Source organism: Cyanistes caeruleus, chromosome 27, assembly GCF_971803275.1.
Source record: "Cyanistes caeruleus chromosome 27, bCyaCae1.hap1.1, whole genome shotgun sequence".
Classification (NCBI taxonomy): Eukaryota; Metazoa; Chordata; class Aves; order Passeriformes; family Paridae; genus Cyanistes; species Cyanistes caeruleus.
In genome coordinates, this window is record NC_141727.1 from 4669841 (window position 1) to 4684049 (window position 14209).

Sequence of the window (14209 nt, forward strand, 5' to 3'; positions counted from 1 at the left end):
CCGCCGCTGCTCCGGGAGGGTCAGGTTTAGGGCGGGGGGGATGGGGGGGGACTCCTCCTGCCCTACAACCCTCGGGCAGAGCCTGGAAGCCGCGAAAGTTCCATGGCGAAGCCCGCGGAAGCTCGGGGGGACCCCGCGGGCGGAGCGGGCCCAGCCCAATGAGCGCGGGGCTCCCGAACTTTGTGCCCGGCTCATCCATCAAGGGCCTGACATTTGCATGACAAAGGGGCTTCAATCAAACGCGGGCCCATCAATCTGATAACAACACCGAGGCGTCAAAAATCTTCCCCTCAAAGAGTTTTAAAAGGGGAGGGGGGCGAGGTGCGGGGCGCGGGGAAGGATTGGAATGACCCGCGAGTGTTTTAAGTGCTAAAAAGGCCCCCGAGTTATGCGAGGGAACCGATTTCAGGCCCAACTTGTGACTTTAAAAGGTTTTTTATTTTTTCTTTCCTTCCCCCCCCTCCCGATGCCGGTGTGAGAAAAAAAGGGGGAAGAGGGGAGGCACAAAAGGATGCGCTTTTATTCATCGGGAAACTTTTCCCGACAAAGCTCCTGGCACCGCGGTTTGGCTTTTTCCGGGATGAGGAACCCGCTGAAAGCTCCTGAAGAAAAATCAGCTCCATTTTCACTTTAATTTTTTTTTTTTTTTCCCGCACGGGCTTTGTGTCCGGGCTAAAAGCACCGTAATTAGATCAATATTTTAATGAGGGAAATAAAGTTAGCGAGGACAGGATGGCTTTTGTTGGAGAGTGCCCGGCCTGGAAAATCCGGGATGGGAACTGAGAGCGGCCCCGGCGCCCACCTGGGACCTTCCCTCCATCCGCACTCCCCCCTAAATCCGGATTTTAGGGGTTCACCAGCTCACATTCCTCACTAAATCCGGTTTTTAGGGGTTCACTCCTCACTAAATCGGGATTTTAGGGGTTCACCAGCTCACATTCCTCACTAAATCCGGTTTTTAGGGGTTCACTCCTCACTAAATCCGGTTTTTAGGGGTTCACACCTCACACTTCCCCCTAAATCTCTCCCATAAATCCGGTTTTTAGGGGTTCACACCTCACACTCCCCCGTAAATCCGGTTTTTAGGGGCTCACCAGTTCACATTCCCCACTAAATCCGGTTTTTAGGGGTTCACTCCTCGCTAAATCCGGTTTTTAGAGGTCCACACCTCACATTCCCCCCTAAATCTGGTTTTTAGGGATTCACTCCTCACTAAATCCAGATTTTTGAGGCTCACACCTCACATTCCCTCCTAAATCTGGTTTTTAGGGGCTCACTCCTCACTAGATCTGGTTTTTAGAGGTTCACACTGCACACTCCCCCCTAAATCCGGTTTTTAGGGGCTCACACTTCACTAAATCCGGTTTTTAGGGGCTCACTCCACACTAAATCCGGTTTTTAGGGGCTCACTCCTCACCAAATCCTGATTTTAGAGGTCCGCACCTCACATTCCCCCCTAAATCCGGTTTTTAGGGGCTCACACCGCACACTCCGCCCTAAATCTCCCCCATAAATCCGGTTTTTAGGGGTTCACTCCTCACTAAATCGGGATTTTAGGGGTTCACCAGCTCACATTCCTCACTAAATCCGGTTTTTAGGGGTTCACTCCTCACTAAATCCAGATTTTAGAGGCTCACACCTCACACTCCCCCATAAATCCGATTTTTCGGCTTTCCCCCACCCCACCAAACCGCATTTTTGGGGCTTTTTAAGCCTCTCTGGTGCACTAAGCTCAGCTTTCGGGGCCGATCTCGGCTCGAGCGGGGTCCAGCTGAGGAGGAGGAGGGCAGAGAATGGGAACATAGGTAGGCAACATTTATTTACTTGTTCCGAGGAGGGAGACAAGAGCAGGCGGCCATCGGACGCCCACAGTCATTTGTTACTTGTCAGGATATTTACTGCCCGGCCACGCTCCCGGGAGGAGCAGGAAAGCTCCGCTGCCTCTCCCTCTCTTTCCCCCCAGGCCAAAAGTTCACCCTGAAAGGAGAACCCGCGTCCTTTCCGCTGATGCGATGCGTTCTAAGCGAGAAATTTCAGTTTTTCCCCCTCTTTTCAAGGCTAAAATTGGATTTTTAGCCGCTTCCAGCTCCTGTTTTTCCGTAAAAAAAAAATTTAAATTTTCGTTTATTCATTTATTCCGATTTTTGGCGGATGCTGAGGGGGTTCTGAAAGGAAATGTTTGAGGTTAGGAACGCTCTGCAAAACTTTCTGCTGCCTTCTTTGCATAAAGATTCAAAGCGGCTCGAGAGAAATCGATTTCTAATTCGATATTTTATTTTATTTTATTTTATTTTATTTTATTTTATTTTATTTTATTTTATTTTATTTTATTTTATTTTATTTTATTTTATTTTATTTTATTTTATTTTATTTTATTTTATTTTTCCTTTATATTATTTTTCTTTTCTTTTCTTTTCTTTTCTTTTCTTTTCTTTTCTTTTCTTTTCTTTTCTTTTCTTTTCTTTTCTTTTCTTTTCTTTTCTTTTCTTTTCTTTTCTTTTCTTTTCTTTTCTTTTCTTTTCTTTTCTTTTCTTTTCTTTTCTTTTCTTTTCTTTTCTTTTCTTTTTTCTTTTTTCTCTTCTCTTCTCTTTTCTCTTTTCTCTTCTCTCTTCTCTCTTCTCTTTTCTATTTAATTTGATTTTTATTTTATTTTATTTTACTTTATAATTTTATTTTAATATTTTAATTTTATTTTACTTTATAATTTTATTTTAATATGTTTATTTTAATTTTATTTTATTTTTATTTTTATTTTTTCTTTTTCGTTGAAAAATAAAAAGAGATAAAATTTAAAGAGATGTCGGGTGTTTATTTCAGCCTCCAGCCAATGATGATTTCCCATCCTTGGAGGTTTTTAAATACTGAAAATCAGTAAAATACAGGAAAAATCCCTGATCCTGAACTGTGGGAGGGAAATTCAGATAAATTAGTAAAAAACGGGGAAAAAACCCCAGATAATTCAGATAAAATTGGGGGGAAAACGGGGAAAACCCCAAATAATTCGGATAAAATAGGGAAAAAACACAGATAATTCAGATAAAATAGGGGGAAAAACTACAGATAATTCGGATAAAATAGGAAAAATCCTGGAAAGCCCCAAATAATTCAGATAAAATAGGGGAAAAATCCCAAATTAATTCAGATAAAATAGGGAAAAAAACACCCACAAATAATTCAGATAAAATAGGAAAAAAAACCCCAAATAATTCAGATAAAATAGGGGAAAAATCCCAAATTAATTCAGATAAAATAGGGGGAAAATCCCAAATTAATTCAGATAAAATAGGGGAAAAAAAACCCCCAAATAATTCAGATAAAATAGGGTAAAAAATCCCAAATAATTCAGATAAAACAGGGGGAAAATCCCAAATAATTCATATAAAATAGGGGAAATATCCCAGATAATTCGGATAAAACAGGGAAAAACCAGGAATTCCCCAGATAATTGGGATCAAATGGAATAGCGGGGCCGGGGCCGGGTGGGGACAGGAGGGTCCCGCTGTCCCCGGACGCGGAGCCCGTCCCGGGATGCTCAGCTCTGCTTTTCCCGGACGCTTGGAGAGGAAGATTTGGGGAAATCCCTGGATTTTCCCGGTTTTTCCCCTTCCAGCCCCGCCTCCTTCAGCGCTGAGGGATCAAATTCCCGCCCTGCTTCCCTGGGAATGACAGCGGCCTCGTTAATTAGCTTCATTTGCATATTTATGGATGGGCGGGAGTGGAGGGAAAGGATGTGGGGGGTCCCAAATCCCTCAGGATCCCCTCAGATCCTGAATCCCTTGGGATTCCCTCAGATCCCGAATCCAAACGAGGGTCCCAAATCCCTTGGGATTGCCATAGATCCCAAATCCCACTGAGGGTCTCAAATCCCACAGGATTCCCTCAGATCCCAAATCCAACAGAAGGTCCCAAACATGCTGGGATCCCCTCAGATCCCAAATCCAGCCAAGGGTCCCAAATCCCTTGGGATCCCCTCAGATCCCAAATCCATTGGGATTCCCTCAGATCCTAATCCAACCGAGGATTCTGAATTCCTCAGGATTGCCTCAGATCCCAAATCCAACCAAGGGTCCCAAATCCCTTGGGATCCCCTCAAATCCTGAATCCGTTGAGATTCCCTCAGATCCCAAATCCAACTGAGCGTCTCAAATCCCTCGGGATTGTCCCAGATCCTGAATCCCACCGAAAGTCCCGAATCCCCCAGGATCCACTCAGATCCTGAATCCATCTCAGGGTCCCAAATCCCCCAGGATTCCCTCAGATCCTGAATCCATTGCGATTTTGTCAGATCTCAAATCCCACTGAGGGTCCTGAATCCCTTGGGATCTCCTCAAATCCCGAATACCCTGGGTTCCCTCAGATCCCGAATCCTTCGAGATTCCCTCAGATCCTGAATCCCACTGCAGGTCTGAAATCCCTTGGGATTCCCTCAGATCCCAAATCCCCCCGGATCCCCTCAGATTTCGAATCCATCAGGATCTTGTCAGATCTCAAATCCCACTGAGGGTCCCAAATCCCTTGGGATCCCCTCAGATCCCGAATGCCTTGGGATCCCCTCAGATCCCGAATGCCTTGGGATCCCCTCAGATCCCGAATCCCTTGGGATCCCCTCAGATCCCGAATGCCTTGGGATCCTGTCAGATCCCGAATCCCTTGGGATCCCCTCAGATCCTGAATGCCTTGGGATCCCCTCAGATCCTGAATCCCTTGGGATCCCCTCAGATCCCGAATCCCTTGGGATCCCCTCAGATCCCGAATCCCTTGGGATCCCCTCAGATCCTGAATGCCCTGGGATCCCCTCAGATCCCGAATCCCTTGGGATCCCCTCAGATCCTGAATGCCTTGGGATCCCCTCAGATCCCAAATCCAGGCCCTGCCCCGAGCCCCGCCCTCCAACAGCCGCATGAATTAATGAATGTCTCCACCCAGGGCCGCCAACAGCGGCTGGGATCGCTGGATTCCGGGGATCGGGATCCCGCTGGGGAGGAGAACCGGATCCAGCGGGACCGGCCGGGCCCAACTGCAGCTTTTCCTATTTTTCCTCTCTATTTCCAACTCCCGGCCAGGAAAACTCTCCGGGATAAACCCAGGAGGTTCCAGGTTGGCTCTCCCGGCTCCTCCTTTTGCAGCTTTGGGAGAAAACCTGAACAAAACCCTGGAGATGGACACCAGGCCAGAGGGAAATTCCCTAAAACAATCGCAATTCCCAGGAAAAGCGACCTCCGGCACCTCCCAGGCCCCATTCCCACCCGCCCTCTCCTCCAGGGAAGATTCCCAAGGTTTATCCAACATCTCCAGGGCTTCCAGGAGCTCCTCAGCAAGCACATCCCCGCTCCCGCCGCGGCACAAATCAATATTTCCCCATGGCGGACGCGTGCGGGAGCAGCTCATTTGCATATTCCCGGCTTAATCACCGCCAAGGAACGGCAAAATTGCGTTTTCCCAACGATCCGGGGTGGAAAAGGCCCCGATCCACTGGATAAACCCCTATTGCGCGGAACATCCGTCGGTTTGGCGTTCTCAGGAAGGTGAAGGACGGCCGAGCTTGAGAATTCCCGTTTTTATTGAACATTCCCGCTCTTCCCGACGTTCTGGTGCTGCTAATTAGGACAAATCAGAGGGGCTGGATGTTCCTGGGGATCGAATCCGGAGAGATCCCGGTTATCCCGGAGCTCGCCGTGGATGGGGGATCCATGGGCGGCTCCTCCGCTTTGGGGAGCCCTTTTGGGGCCCTCGCCAGGGATTGGTGTCCGTGGGGGATCAGGGGTTGGATTTTGGGGGGATTGGGACCCTTTTCCCCACTTTCCTTTGGGATTTGTATCCATGAGGGCTCAGGGGTTGGATTTTGGGGGGATTGGGACCCTTTTCTCCACTTCCCTTTGGGATTTGTATCCATGAGGGCTCAGGGGTTGGATTTTGGGGTGTTTGGGACCCATTTCCCATCCCTCATTAGGGATTGGTGTCCATGGGAGCTCAGAGGTTGGATTTTGGGGTGTTTGGGACCTGTTTCCCATCCTCCTTTGGGATTTGTATCCGTGGGAGCTCAGGGGTTGGATTTTGGGGGGATTGGGACCCATTTCCCATCCCTCATTAGGGATTGGTGTCCATGGGAGCTCAGGGGTTGGATTTTGGGGGCTTTGGGGACAGTTTCCCATCCTCATTTGGGATTTGTATCCGTGGGAGCTCAGGGGTTGGATTTTGGGGTGTTTGGGACCAGTTTCCCATCCTCATTTGGGATTTGTATCCGTGGGAGCTCAGGGGTTGGATTTTGGGGTTTTGGGACCCCTTTTCCCTGTCCTCCTTTGGGATTTGTGTCCATGAGGGTTCAGGGTTTCATTTTGGGGAGGATTTGGGACCCCTTTTCCCCACTTTCCTTTGGGATTTGTATCCATGAGGGCTCAGAGGTTGGATTTTGGGGCGTTTGGGACCCTTTTCCCCACCTCTCTTTGGGATTTCTATCTGTGAGGGCTCAGGGTTTGATTTTGGGGTGTTTAGGACCCTTTTCCCCACTTTCCTTTGGGATTTCTATCCATGAGGGCTCGGGGTTTGATTTTTGGGGTTTTTGGAACCCCTTTTCCATCCCCATTTGGGATTGGCGTCCATGGGAGCTCAGGGGTTGGATTTTGGGGGGTTTGGGACCCCTTTCCCATGGAGAAAAGGCCTGTGAGAGTGGAAATCCTCTGGTTTTGGGTTATTTCCCCTCATTTTTAGACCGAAGGGTATTTAAAGGTGAAAATCTGCTGGTTTGGGGCTATTTCCCCCATTTTTACACCTAAGGGAGTGTGGAAATCACCATTTTGGGGCTATTTCCCCTCATTTTTAACCTGGATAAAAATGCCCCGGAGGCGACAATCAGACCCCAAAACCATCCTGGGGCAGGGCCGAGACCCCATTCCCAGTGCTCCCAGTGCTCCCAGTGCTCCCAGTGCTCCCAGTGCTCCCAGCTCTCCCAGTGCTCCCAGAGACCCCAAAACCACCCCGGGGCAGGGCTGAGCCCCCCATTCCCAGTGCTCCCAGTGCTCCCAGCTCTCCCAGTGCTCCCAGAGACCCCAAAACCATCCCGGGCAGGGCTGAGACCCCCATTCCCAGTTCCCCCAGCTCTCCCAGTGCTCCCAGTGCTACCAGTGCTCCAAGAGACCCCAAAACCACCCCGGGCAGGGCCGAGCCCCCCATTCCCAGTGCTCCCAGTGCTCCCAGAGACCCCAAAACCATCCCGGGCAGGGCTGAGACCCCCATTCCCAGTTCCCCCAGCTCTCCCAATGCTCCCAGAGACCCCAAAACCACCCCGGGGCAGGGCCAAGCCCCCCATTCCCAGTGCTCCCAGTTCTCCCAGTGCTCCCAGTGCACTCAGAGACCCCAAAACCATCCCGGGCAGGGCTGAGACCCCCATTCCCAGTGCTCCCAGTTCTCACATAATTGGGCTGGAGATGGGGGGGAGGAGGAGGAGGAGGAGGAGGAGGAGGAGGAGGAGGAGGAGGAGGAGGAGGAGGAGGAGGAGGAGGAGGAGGAGGAGGAGGAGGAGGAGGAGGAGGAGGAGGAGGAGGAGGAGGAGGAGGAGGAGGAGGAGGAGGAGGAGGAGGAGGAAGAAGAGGAACAAATGGCGCTTTGACAGACAAGGTCTGGCAGTGCCAGCGCGGCCTCGCAGCAGCCGGGGAGACGAAATAAACTCCAAAATAATGAATTTCCTCCCTTTTCCCCCAAAAGCGGCGGCTCGGGGGCGGTGAGAGGAGGGCGGGGGGGAGCCGATGGCTCCGTGCGGATCCGAGCTCGGCTCCAGCAGCGCCACCGCTGCCTTTTCTCCACGGGAAGACGTTTCCGAGGCGATGCCGTGAATATTTAATCCGGATCCAGCTTTTCGTCTGGATTTGTGTTTTTTTCCCCCCCTCGGAGCGAGGTTTGGGATCGCTCGCTCCGTGGGAAAAGAGCCTGGCGAGATTATTGGGGGAAAAGATAATTTGGAATAAAAACGCGGCTGTAAAATCATCCCCCGCCCCTCCTCGCCGTCCTCTCCTCTTTGTTAGAGCCCAGAGAGATCATCCACAGCGATTTCCGAAACATCTGGCCAGGCTTTGCCTTCTTTATTTCACTTTTATTCCCTTTTTTTAATAAATTTTTACAGCCCGCAGAGCGAACCCAGCCGGGCTCTGAACCCCAAATTAAAAAATCAGAACTTTTCCCCAACTTCGGAGGGAGGGATGAGCCCACCCAGGCACTGAAAACGCCAAATTCAGCCCAAAAATCCCTGGTGGGGGTGGGGGACACCCCAAAAGGAGAAGCCGAAATGGGTTTTGCTAAATCCTAAAAAAAAAAAAAAGGGGTTGGGGAAGGGTCTGGGCTGGAAAAGAGAGGAAAAATAAAGAAATTTATTCTTTATTTGAGCCCTCTCAGGCCCAGCTCTTCCCCCTCCTCCTCCTTTTTTTATTTGGGCCCTCCCGCGTGGATTTTTTTGGAGATTTCCCTCAAAATCCTCATTTTTTTCCCTCGTTTTTTCCGCAGCTCGGGACGTTTCGAACCCCGGGAGCTGCGAGAGGAAAAAAAAGAGGAGGAGGAGGAGGATGGGGATGAAGGGCGGGATGTGGGAGGCCGGGAATTCGCGTGGGCTCCGCGCTGCCTTTGTGTTGCTTTTCCATCCCTTTATCCCCTTTTTTTCTGGGGTGGGTTTATTTTAATTTTTTTCCCCTTAAAAGAAAGGATTTTCCCTTCCTTTTAATGCAAAAATTAAGGGGGAAATAATTTTTTTTTAAAAAAAAAAAATCGCCGTTTTGATTTAATACAAGAAATAAATATATAAATTTTAAAAACCTCGAGAAAAATGAAAGCAGAACCGAACGAAGGAAACATTTCCCGGAGCCTCTGGAATTGTTGCTCTGAATTCCTTTTGTCTCCTCTCAGGGCGCACGAGGAGATGATTAAACCTCATTACAAAGAAGGAAAAAAAGCGAATGATTTATGGAGGAAAACAAAAAAAAAAAAAAAATAAATAAAAGCGGGGTTTTGGAATGAATTCCGGAGCAAACACGAGTTTGTCAGTTTTATAAAGATCTTTATTTACTCTATGAAAATAATATACAATAAATAATTTGCCCTTTGCTATGAAAGGATTTGAATAAATAATCTACATCTAAAACGTAAAAAGAGGGAGGAAAATTCCCCTGATTTTATTTATTTTTTTATTTTTTTAATTTTTTTTTAAAATTTTAATTTTATTACGAAATCTAAAAGTCTCCTTCTGATTCCTGAGAAAGCGGCTGGGGAGGATTTAGAATTTTTTTTCTTTAATTTTTTTTTTTATTTTTCTCTTGAGAATTGACATCTCCACCGTGCCTGAGAACAACCTTGGAAATAAATAAAAGGGGGGGGAGGAAATAAATTATAAATAAAACTATCGTGAAATTGCTGCATTTCAGCCAAACTCGGGCCTCTCTTTCACCTTCTGGGATAAATATCGGGAGGTTTGGGTCTCACGGAGCTCTGAAGAGAAAGAGGGAGGAGGATGAGAAATGGCTTGAGGTTGATTTTTGGGGGTTTCCCCTTCTTTTAGGGCAGATTTTGGGGGGTTTCCCTTTATTTTAGAGCAGATTTTGGGGGTTTCCCCTTCTTTTAGGGCAGATTTGGGGGGTTTCCCTTTATTTTAGAGCAGATTTTGGGGGTTTCCCCTTCTTTTAGGGCGGATTTTGGAGGGTTCCCTTCTTTCAGGGTAGATTTTGTGGGATTTTTTCCTTCTTTTATGGCAGATTTTGGGGCTTTTCCCCCTCTTTTAGGGCCGATTTTGAGGATTTTCCTTCTTTCAGGACAGATTTTGAGGGTTCCCCTCTCTTTCAGGACAAATTTTGGGCATTTCCTCTTCTTTTAGACCAGATTTTGGGAGGTTGCCCCCCTTTTTAGGTCAGATTTCAGGGGCTCTTCCTTCTTTCAGGGCAGATTTGGGGTGTTCTCCCCTCTTTCAGGGTAGATTTTGAGGGTTCCTCCTCTTTTAGACCGGATTTTGGGAGGTTCCCCCCTCTTTTAGACCAAATTTCGGGGAATTTCCCTTCTTTCAGGACAGATTTTGGGAGGTTCCCCTCTCTTTCAGACCAAATTTTGGGGAATTTCCCTTCTTTCAGGACAGATTTTGGGAGGTTCCCCCTCTTTTAGACCAAATTTCGGGGAATTTCCCTTCTTTCAGGACAGATTTTGGGAGGTTCCCCTCTCTTTCAGACCAAATTTCGGGGAATTTCCCTTCTTTCAGGGCAGATTTTGGGAGGTTCCCCCTTCTTTCAGACCAAATTTCGGGGAATTTCCCTTCTTTCAGGACAGATTTTGGGAGGTTCCCCTCTCTTTTAGACCAAATTTCGGGGAATTTCCCCCCTTTCAGGGCAGATTTTGGGTGTCCCCCCCAGTTTTCGTGCCGATTTTGGGGTGCCCTCCAGCCGGTCCCCCCCGCTAATCGAATCCCTGCAGGTCGATGCTCCAAAGCGCGCTGCTGAAGAATTCCAGCTCCTCCTCGGAGAACCTCAGCGGGCTCTCCAGGGCAGCGGGAAGAGCCGGGGAAAAGCCTTGGGAAAGCTCCAGGCACGGCAGCAGCCCCAGCTCCGGCAGCACCGGCGAGTCCGGAGCCTCCCCCGCGGCCGGCCCGGGCTGCTCGGAGCTCGGCCCCGCGTTCCCCCGCGGCTCCGGCGGAGCGGGGCTGCCCTCGGGCTCGCTGCCTTCATCCAGGCCGCCCAAACCCGGCTCCTCTCTCCGCTGCCTTTGCCTCTTGTGCTTCATCCTCCGGTTCTGGAACCACACCTTGACCTGGCGCTCGCTGAGCTGCAGCAGCGCCGCGATCTCCACCCGCCGCGGCCGGCACAGGTATTTGTTGAAGTGGAATTCCTTCTCCAGCTCCAGCAGCTGGGTGTTGGTGTAGGCGGTGCGGAGCCTCCTGGAGCCGCTGCTGTCCGCCAGCCCCTCTGGAACACACGGCCGGGGGTGGGGATGGTCAGCGGAGGGGACAAAGCCAGAGGCTGGAGGAGTTCTGAATTGTTGAATTCAGCTCTTCCCACGCTGGAGGAGGATTTGGAATCGCTTTTGCCTCGCGGGGGGAAGGGGTTTTTATCCCAGGCCTCTCCCTTTAGAGCCCTTCCCTCTCTGCAGATAAAGGGAATTTCAAACCATCCTTTCCTTTCCTTTCCTTTCCTTTCCTTTCCTTTCCTTTCCTTTCCTTTCCTTTCCTTTCCTTTCCTTTCCTTTCCTTTCCTTTCCTTTCCTTTCCTTTCCTTTCCTTTCCTTTCCTTTCCTTTCCTTTCCTTTCCTTTCCTTTCCTTTCCTTTCCTTTCCTTTCCTTTCCTTTCCTTTCCTTTCCTTTCCTTTTCCTTTTCCTTTTCCTTTTCCTTTTCCTTTTCCTTTCCTATTCCTTTCCTATTCCTTTCCCTATTCCTTTTCCTTTTCCTTTTCCTTTTCCTTTTCCTTTCCAATTCCTTTCCAATTCCTTTCCAATTCCTATTCCTTTCCAATTCCTTTCCAATTCCTATTCCAATTCCTATTCCTTTCCAATTCCTTTCCAATTCCGTTCCTCAATTCAACTCTTCCCCCTCTGGAGGAGGATTGGGAATCGGGAGGAGAAGAGATTTTGCTCCCCGGCCTCTCCCTTTAGAGCCCTTCCCTCTCTGCCACTCTGGAGAATAAATGGAATTTCAAACCATTCCTTCTTCCCTTTTTTTTATTGTTATTATTCTTATTTTTGGTTTATTTTTTACCCTTTCCCGCTATTTTGATTTCATTATTCCAGCTTTCCCCGGCCAATCAGCTCCGCCCTGATTTTACCTGATTTTATCCTGCCCGATTTTACCTGAGCCGAGCCATGGAAATCCTGGAATTGTTCTTCCAGCGCTTTATCCCGAGGGAAAGCGGCTCCCTGGCCCGGCAGCGCCTGGCGGAGCCGCTGCTCCTTTTCCTGGGGGGCTCGGGGGGCGTTTGGGGCTGGAATAATTTCATTTTGTAGGACCAGCCCTCGCTCTTTCACCTCCCCACCCCGCTGGCAGCAACCCCCGCCTTCCCCACCCATTTTCCTTCCCCCTCCTCGTTTTCTTGGCATTTTGTTCTCTTTACTTTTCCTTTCTTTTTTTTTTTTTTTCCTTTTCTCACCATTTTTTTCCCCTTTCTCCCCGCTTTTTCTCCCCCCTTTTTACCCTCCCCTTTTCCCCTTTCTCCCCCATTTTTTCCCCTTTTCTCCCCCATTTTTTCCCCTTTTCTCCCCCTTTTTTTCCCCTTTTCTCCCCCTTTCTCCCCCCTTTTTTCCCCTTTTCTCCCCCTTTTCTCCCCCCTTTTTTCCCCTTTTTTTCCCCTTTCTCCCAGCTTTTTCTCCCCCCTTTTTACCCTTTTTATCCCCCCTTTTTTTCTTTTTTCCCCTTTTTTTTCCCTTTCTCCATCTTTTTTCTCCCCCTTTTTCCCCTTTTCATCTCCCCCTTTTTTTCCCTTTTCGCCCCGTTTTCACCCCCTTTTTTTCCCCTTTTTTCCCCCCTTTTCTCCCCCTTTTTCCCCCCCTAACCAAACGCAGCCCTGACAGAACAAACCAAAACCCCCGGAGTCTCACAAACCCCACCCGAACCCCAGGGGGCTCTTCTGGCTCCCAATTTTGGCAGAACTTGCCCCAATTTATTCTTTTTACCCCCGCGGGATGAGCGGCAGGGAGGAGCATCCAAACCCCCCCGGATCCCGGGATCGCTCCCTGAATTTCCCCCCTCGGGGGATCCTTTAGCGGGGGGGGATGGGCTGGGGTGGATTTTGGGGCGAGGCGAGGAGAATTTATGATTTATTTCATTTTTTTCCTCCCACCCCCCCGTCCATGATACGAACCTGCGGGCACCGGCAGCGAGGATGATGAAGGTGGGGAGGAAGAGGACGGAGCCTGAGAGGTTTTCCTGGATTTCTTCTCCTTCATCCAAGGGAATTCGGCTGCCGAGGGGCCGGGCCGAGCCGGGGGCTGAGGCTGGGGAAGGCCATGGGATGCTCGTTTTTGGCTCCTCGGTCTCTCCGAGCAAGGATTCAGGCTTTGGAGGACGCTTTGCTCAAAAGGAGGAGGAATTAACGTCGAGTCCTTGATTGATGAAGTTTGAAATGTCTCCAGGACAGCGGGGAGAGACGTCAGGCACTCGGCGAGCGAGGGCTGGCTATTTATAAACCCGATCTCCCTCTCAAATTCAAAATTCATGGCTTTTCCAGGGCCTTTAAAAAGCGGGAGGGAGGCGGGGGAGAGGGAGGAGGAGGAGGAGGGGGAGAGGGAGAGGAATGTGAAGGCCCCGGTTTGTGATGGCGAGGATGATGAAGGTCCTCGGGCTGTTTATAATTGTTATATTGCCGATAAATCCGGGCGGAGGGGGGACCTGGCTCTGCTAAACTCGAGGATTGCAGCCAATTCTTTGTCACGTGGGAGGCCCTGGCCAATGGCAGGCGGGGCCTGGTGGCATCCAGAAAGCATTATTTTCTTTAATTGATCTCAAATAATTAAAAATACAGCCCGGAGAGAGAGAGGAAACCCCAGAAATCCAACACGGCCCAGCAGCACCCCAGAATTAACATTTCCTTCCTTCCTTCCTTCCTTCCTTCCTTCCTTCCTTCCTTCCTTCCTTCCTTCCTTCCTTCCTTCCTTCCTTCCTTCCTTCCTTCCTTCCTTCCTTCCTTCCTTCCTTCCTTCCTTCCTTCCTTCCTTCCTTCCTTCCTTCCTTCCTTCCTTCCTTCCTTCCTTCCTTCCTTCCTTCCTTCCTTCCTTCCTTCCTTCCTTCCTTCCTGTTGCTCCCGGTGTTTTTGCCCTGACTGCTGCTCCCTGTCCATCCCGATATTCCCGGTTCTTCCCGATATTCCTGTTCCATCCCGATATTCCCGGTCCTTCCAGCTCTTTCCCATCCAGCCTGTTTTTCTTGCCCTTCCTGAAGTTCTCTGTCCTGTCCTCCCAGCCCATCCCGATTTTCCCTCTCCCCCTTTCCCTCTCCTTCCCCATTTCCCTCTCCCTTTTCCCAGCCCATCCCAATTTCCCTCTCCCCCTTTCCCTCTCCTTCCCCATTTCCCTCTCCCCTTTCCCAGCCCTTCCCCATTTCCCTCTCCCCTTTCCCAGCCCTTTCCCATTTCCCTCTCCCCTTTCCCATCTCTCCCTTCCCAATTTCCCTCTCCCTTTTCCCAGCCCTTCCCGATTTCCCTCTCCCCCTTTCCCAACCCTTCCCCATTTCCCTCTCCCCTTTTCCCAGCACTTCCCGATTTC

General features: G+C 49.7%; 1 protein-coding gene across 1 annotated transcript; it reads right to left on the reverse strand.

Moving 5' to 3' along the window:
- Positions 1 to 9019: 9019 nt before the first annotated feature.
- HOXB2 (homeobox B2) lies at positions 9020 to 13308 on the reverse strand. Its single transcript, XM_086864410.1, has 2 exons — positions 12811 to 13308; positions 9020 to 10925 (listed from the first exon to the last, which is right to left on the reverse strand). Exons 1-2 carry the CDS (start codon positions 13163 to 13165, stop codon positions 10420 to 10422), a joined length of 861 nt encoding a protein of 286 aa, XP_086720536.1. The 5' UTR covers positions 13166 to 13308; the 3' UTR covers positions 9020 to 10419.
- Positions 13309 to 14209: the final 901 nt, after the last annotated feature.

Coding starts and splice junctions, on each gene's coding strand:
- HOXB2 (XM_086864410.1), bottom strand. CDS start 13,165: ATGAATTTTGAATTTGAGAGGGAGATCGGGTTTATAAATAGCCAGCCC. Junction 10,926..12,810: donor CTCGCTGCCGGTGCCCGCAG/GTTCGTATCATG, acceptor CGTGTGTTCCAG/AGGGGCTGGCGGACAGCAGC.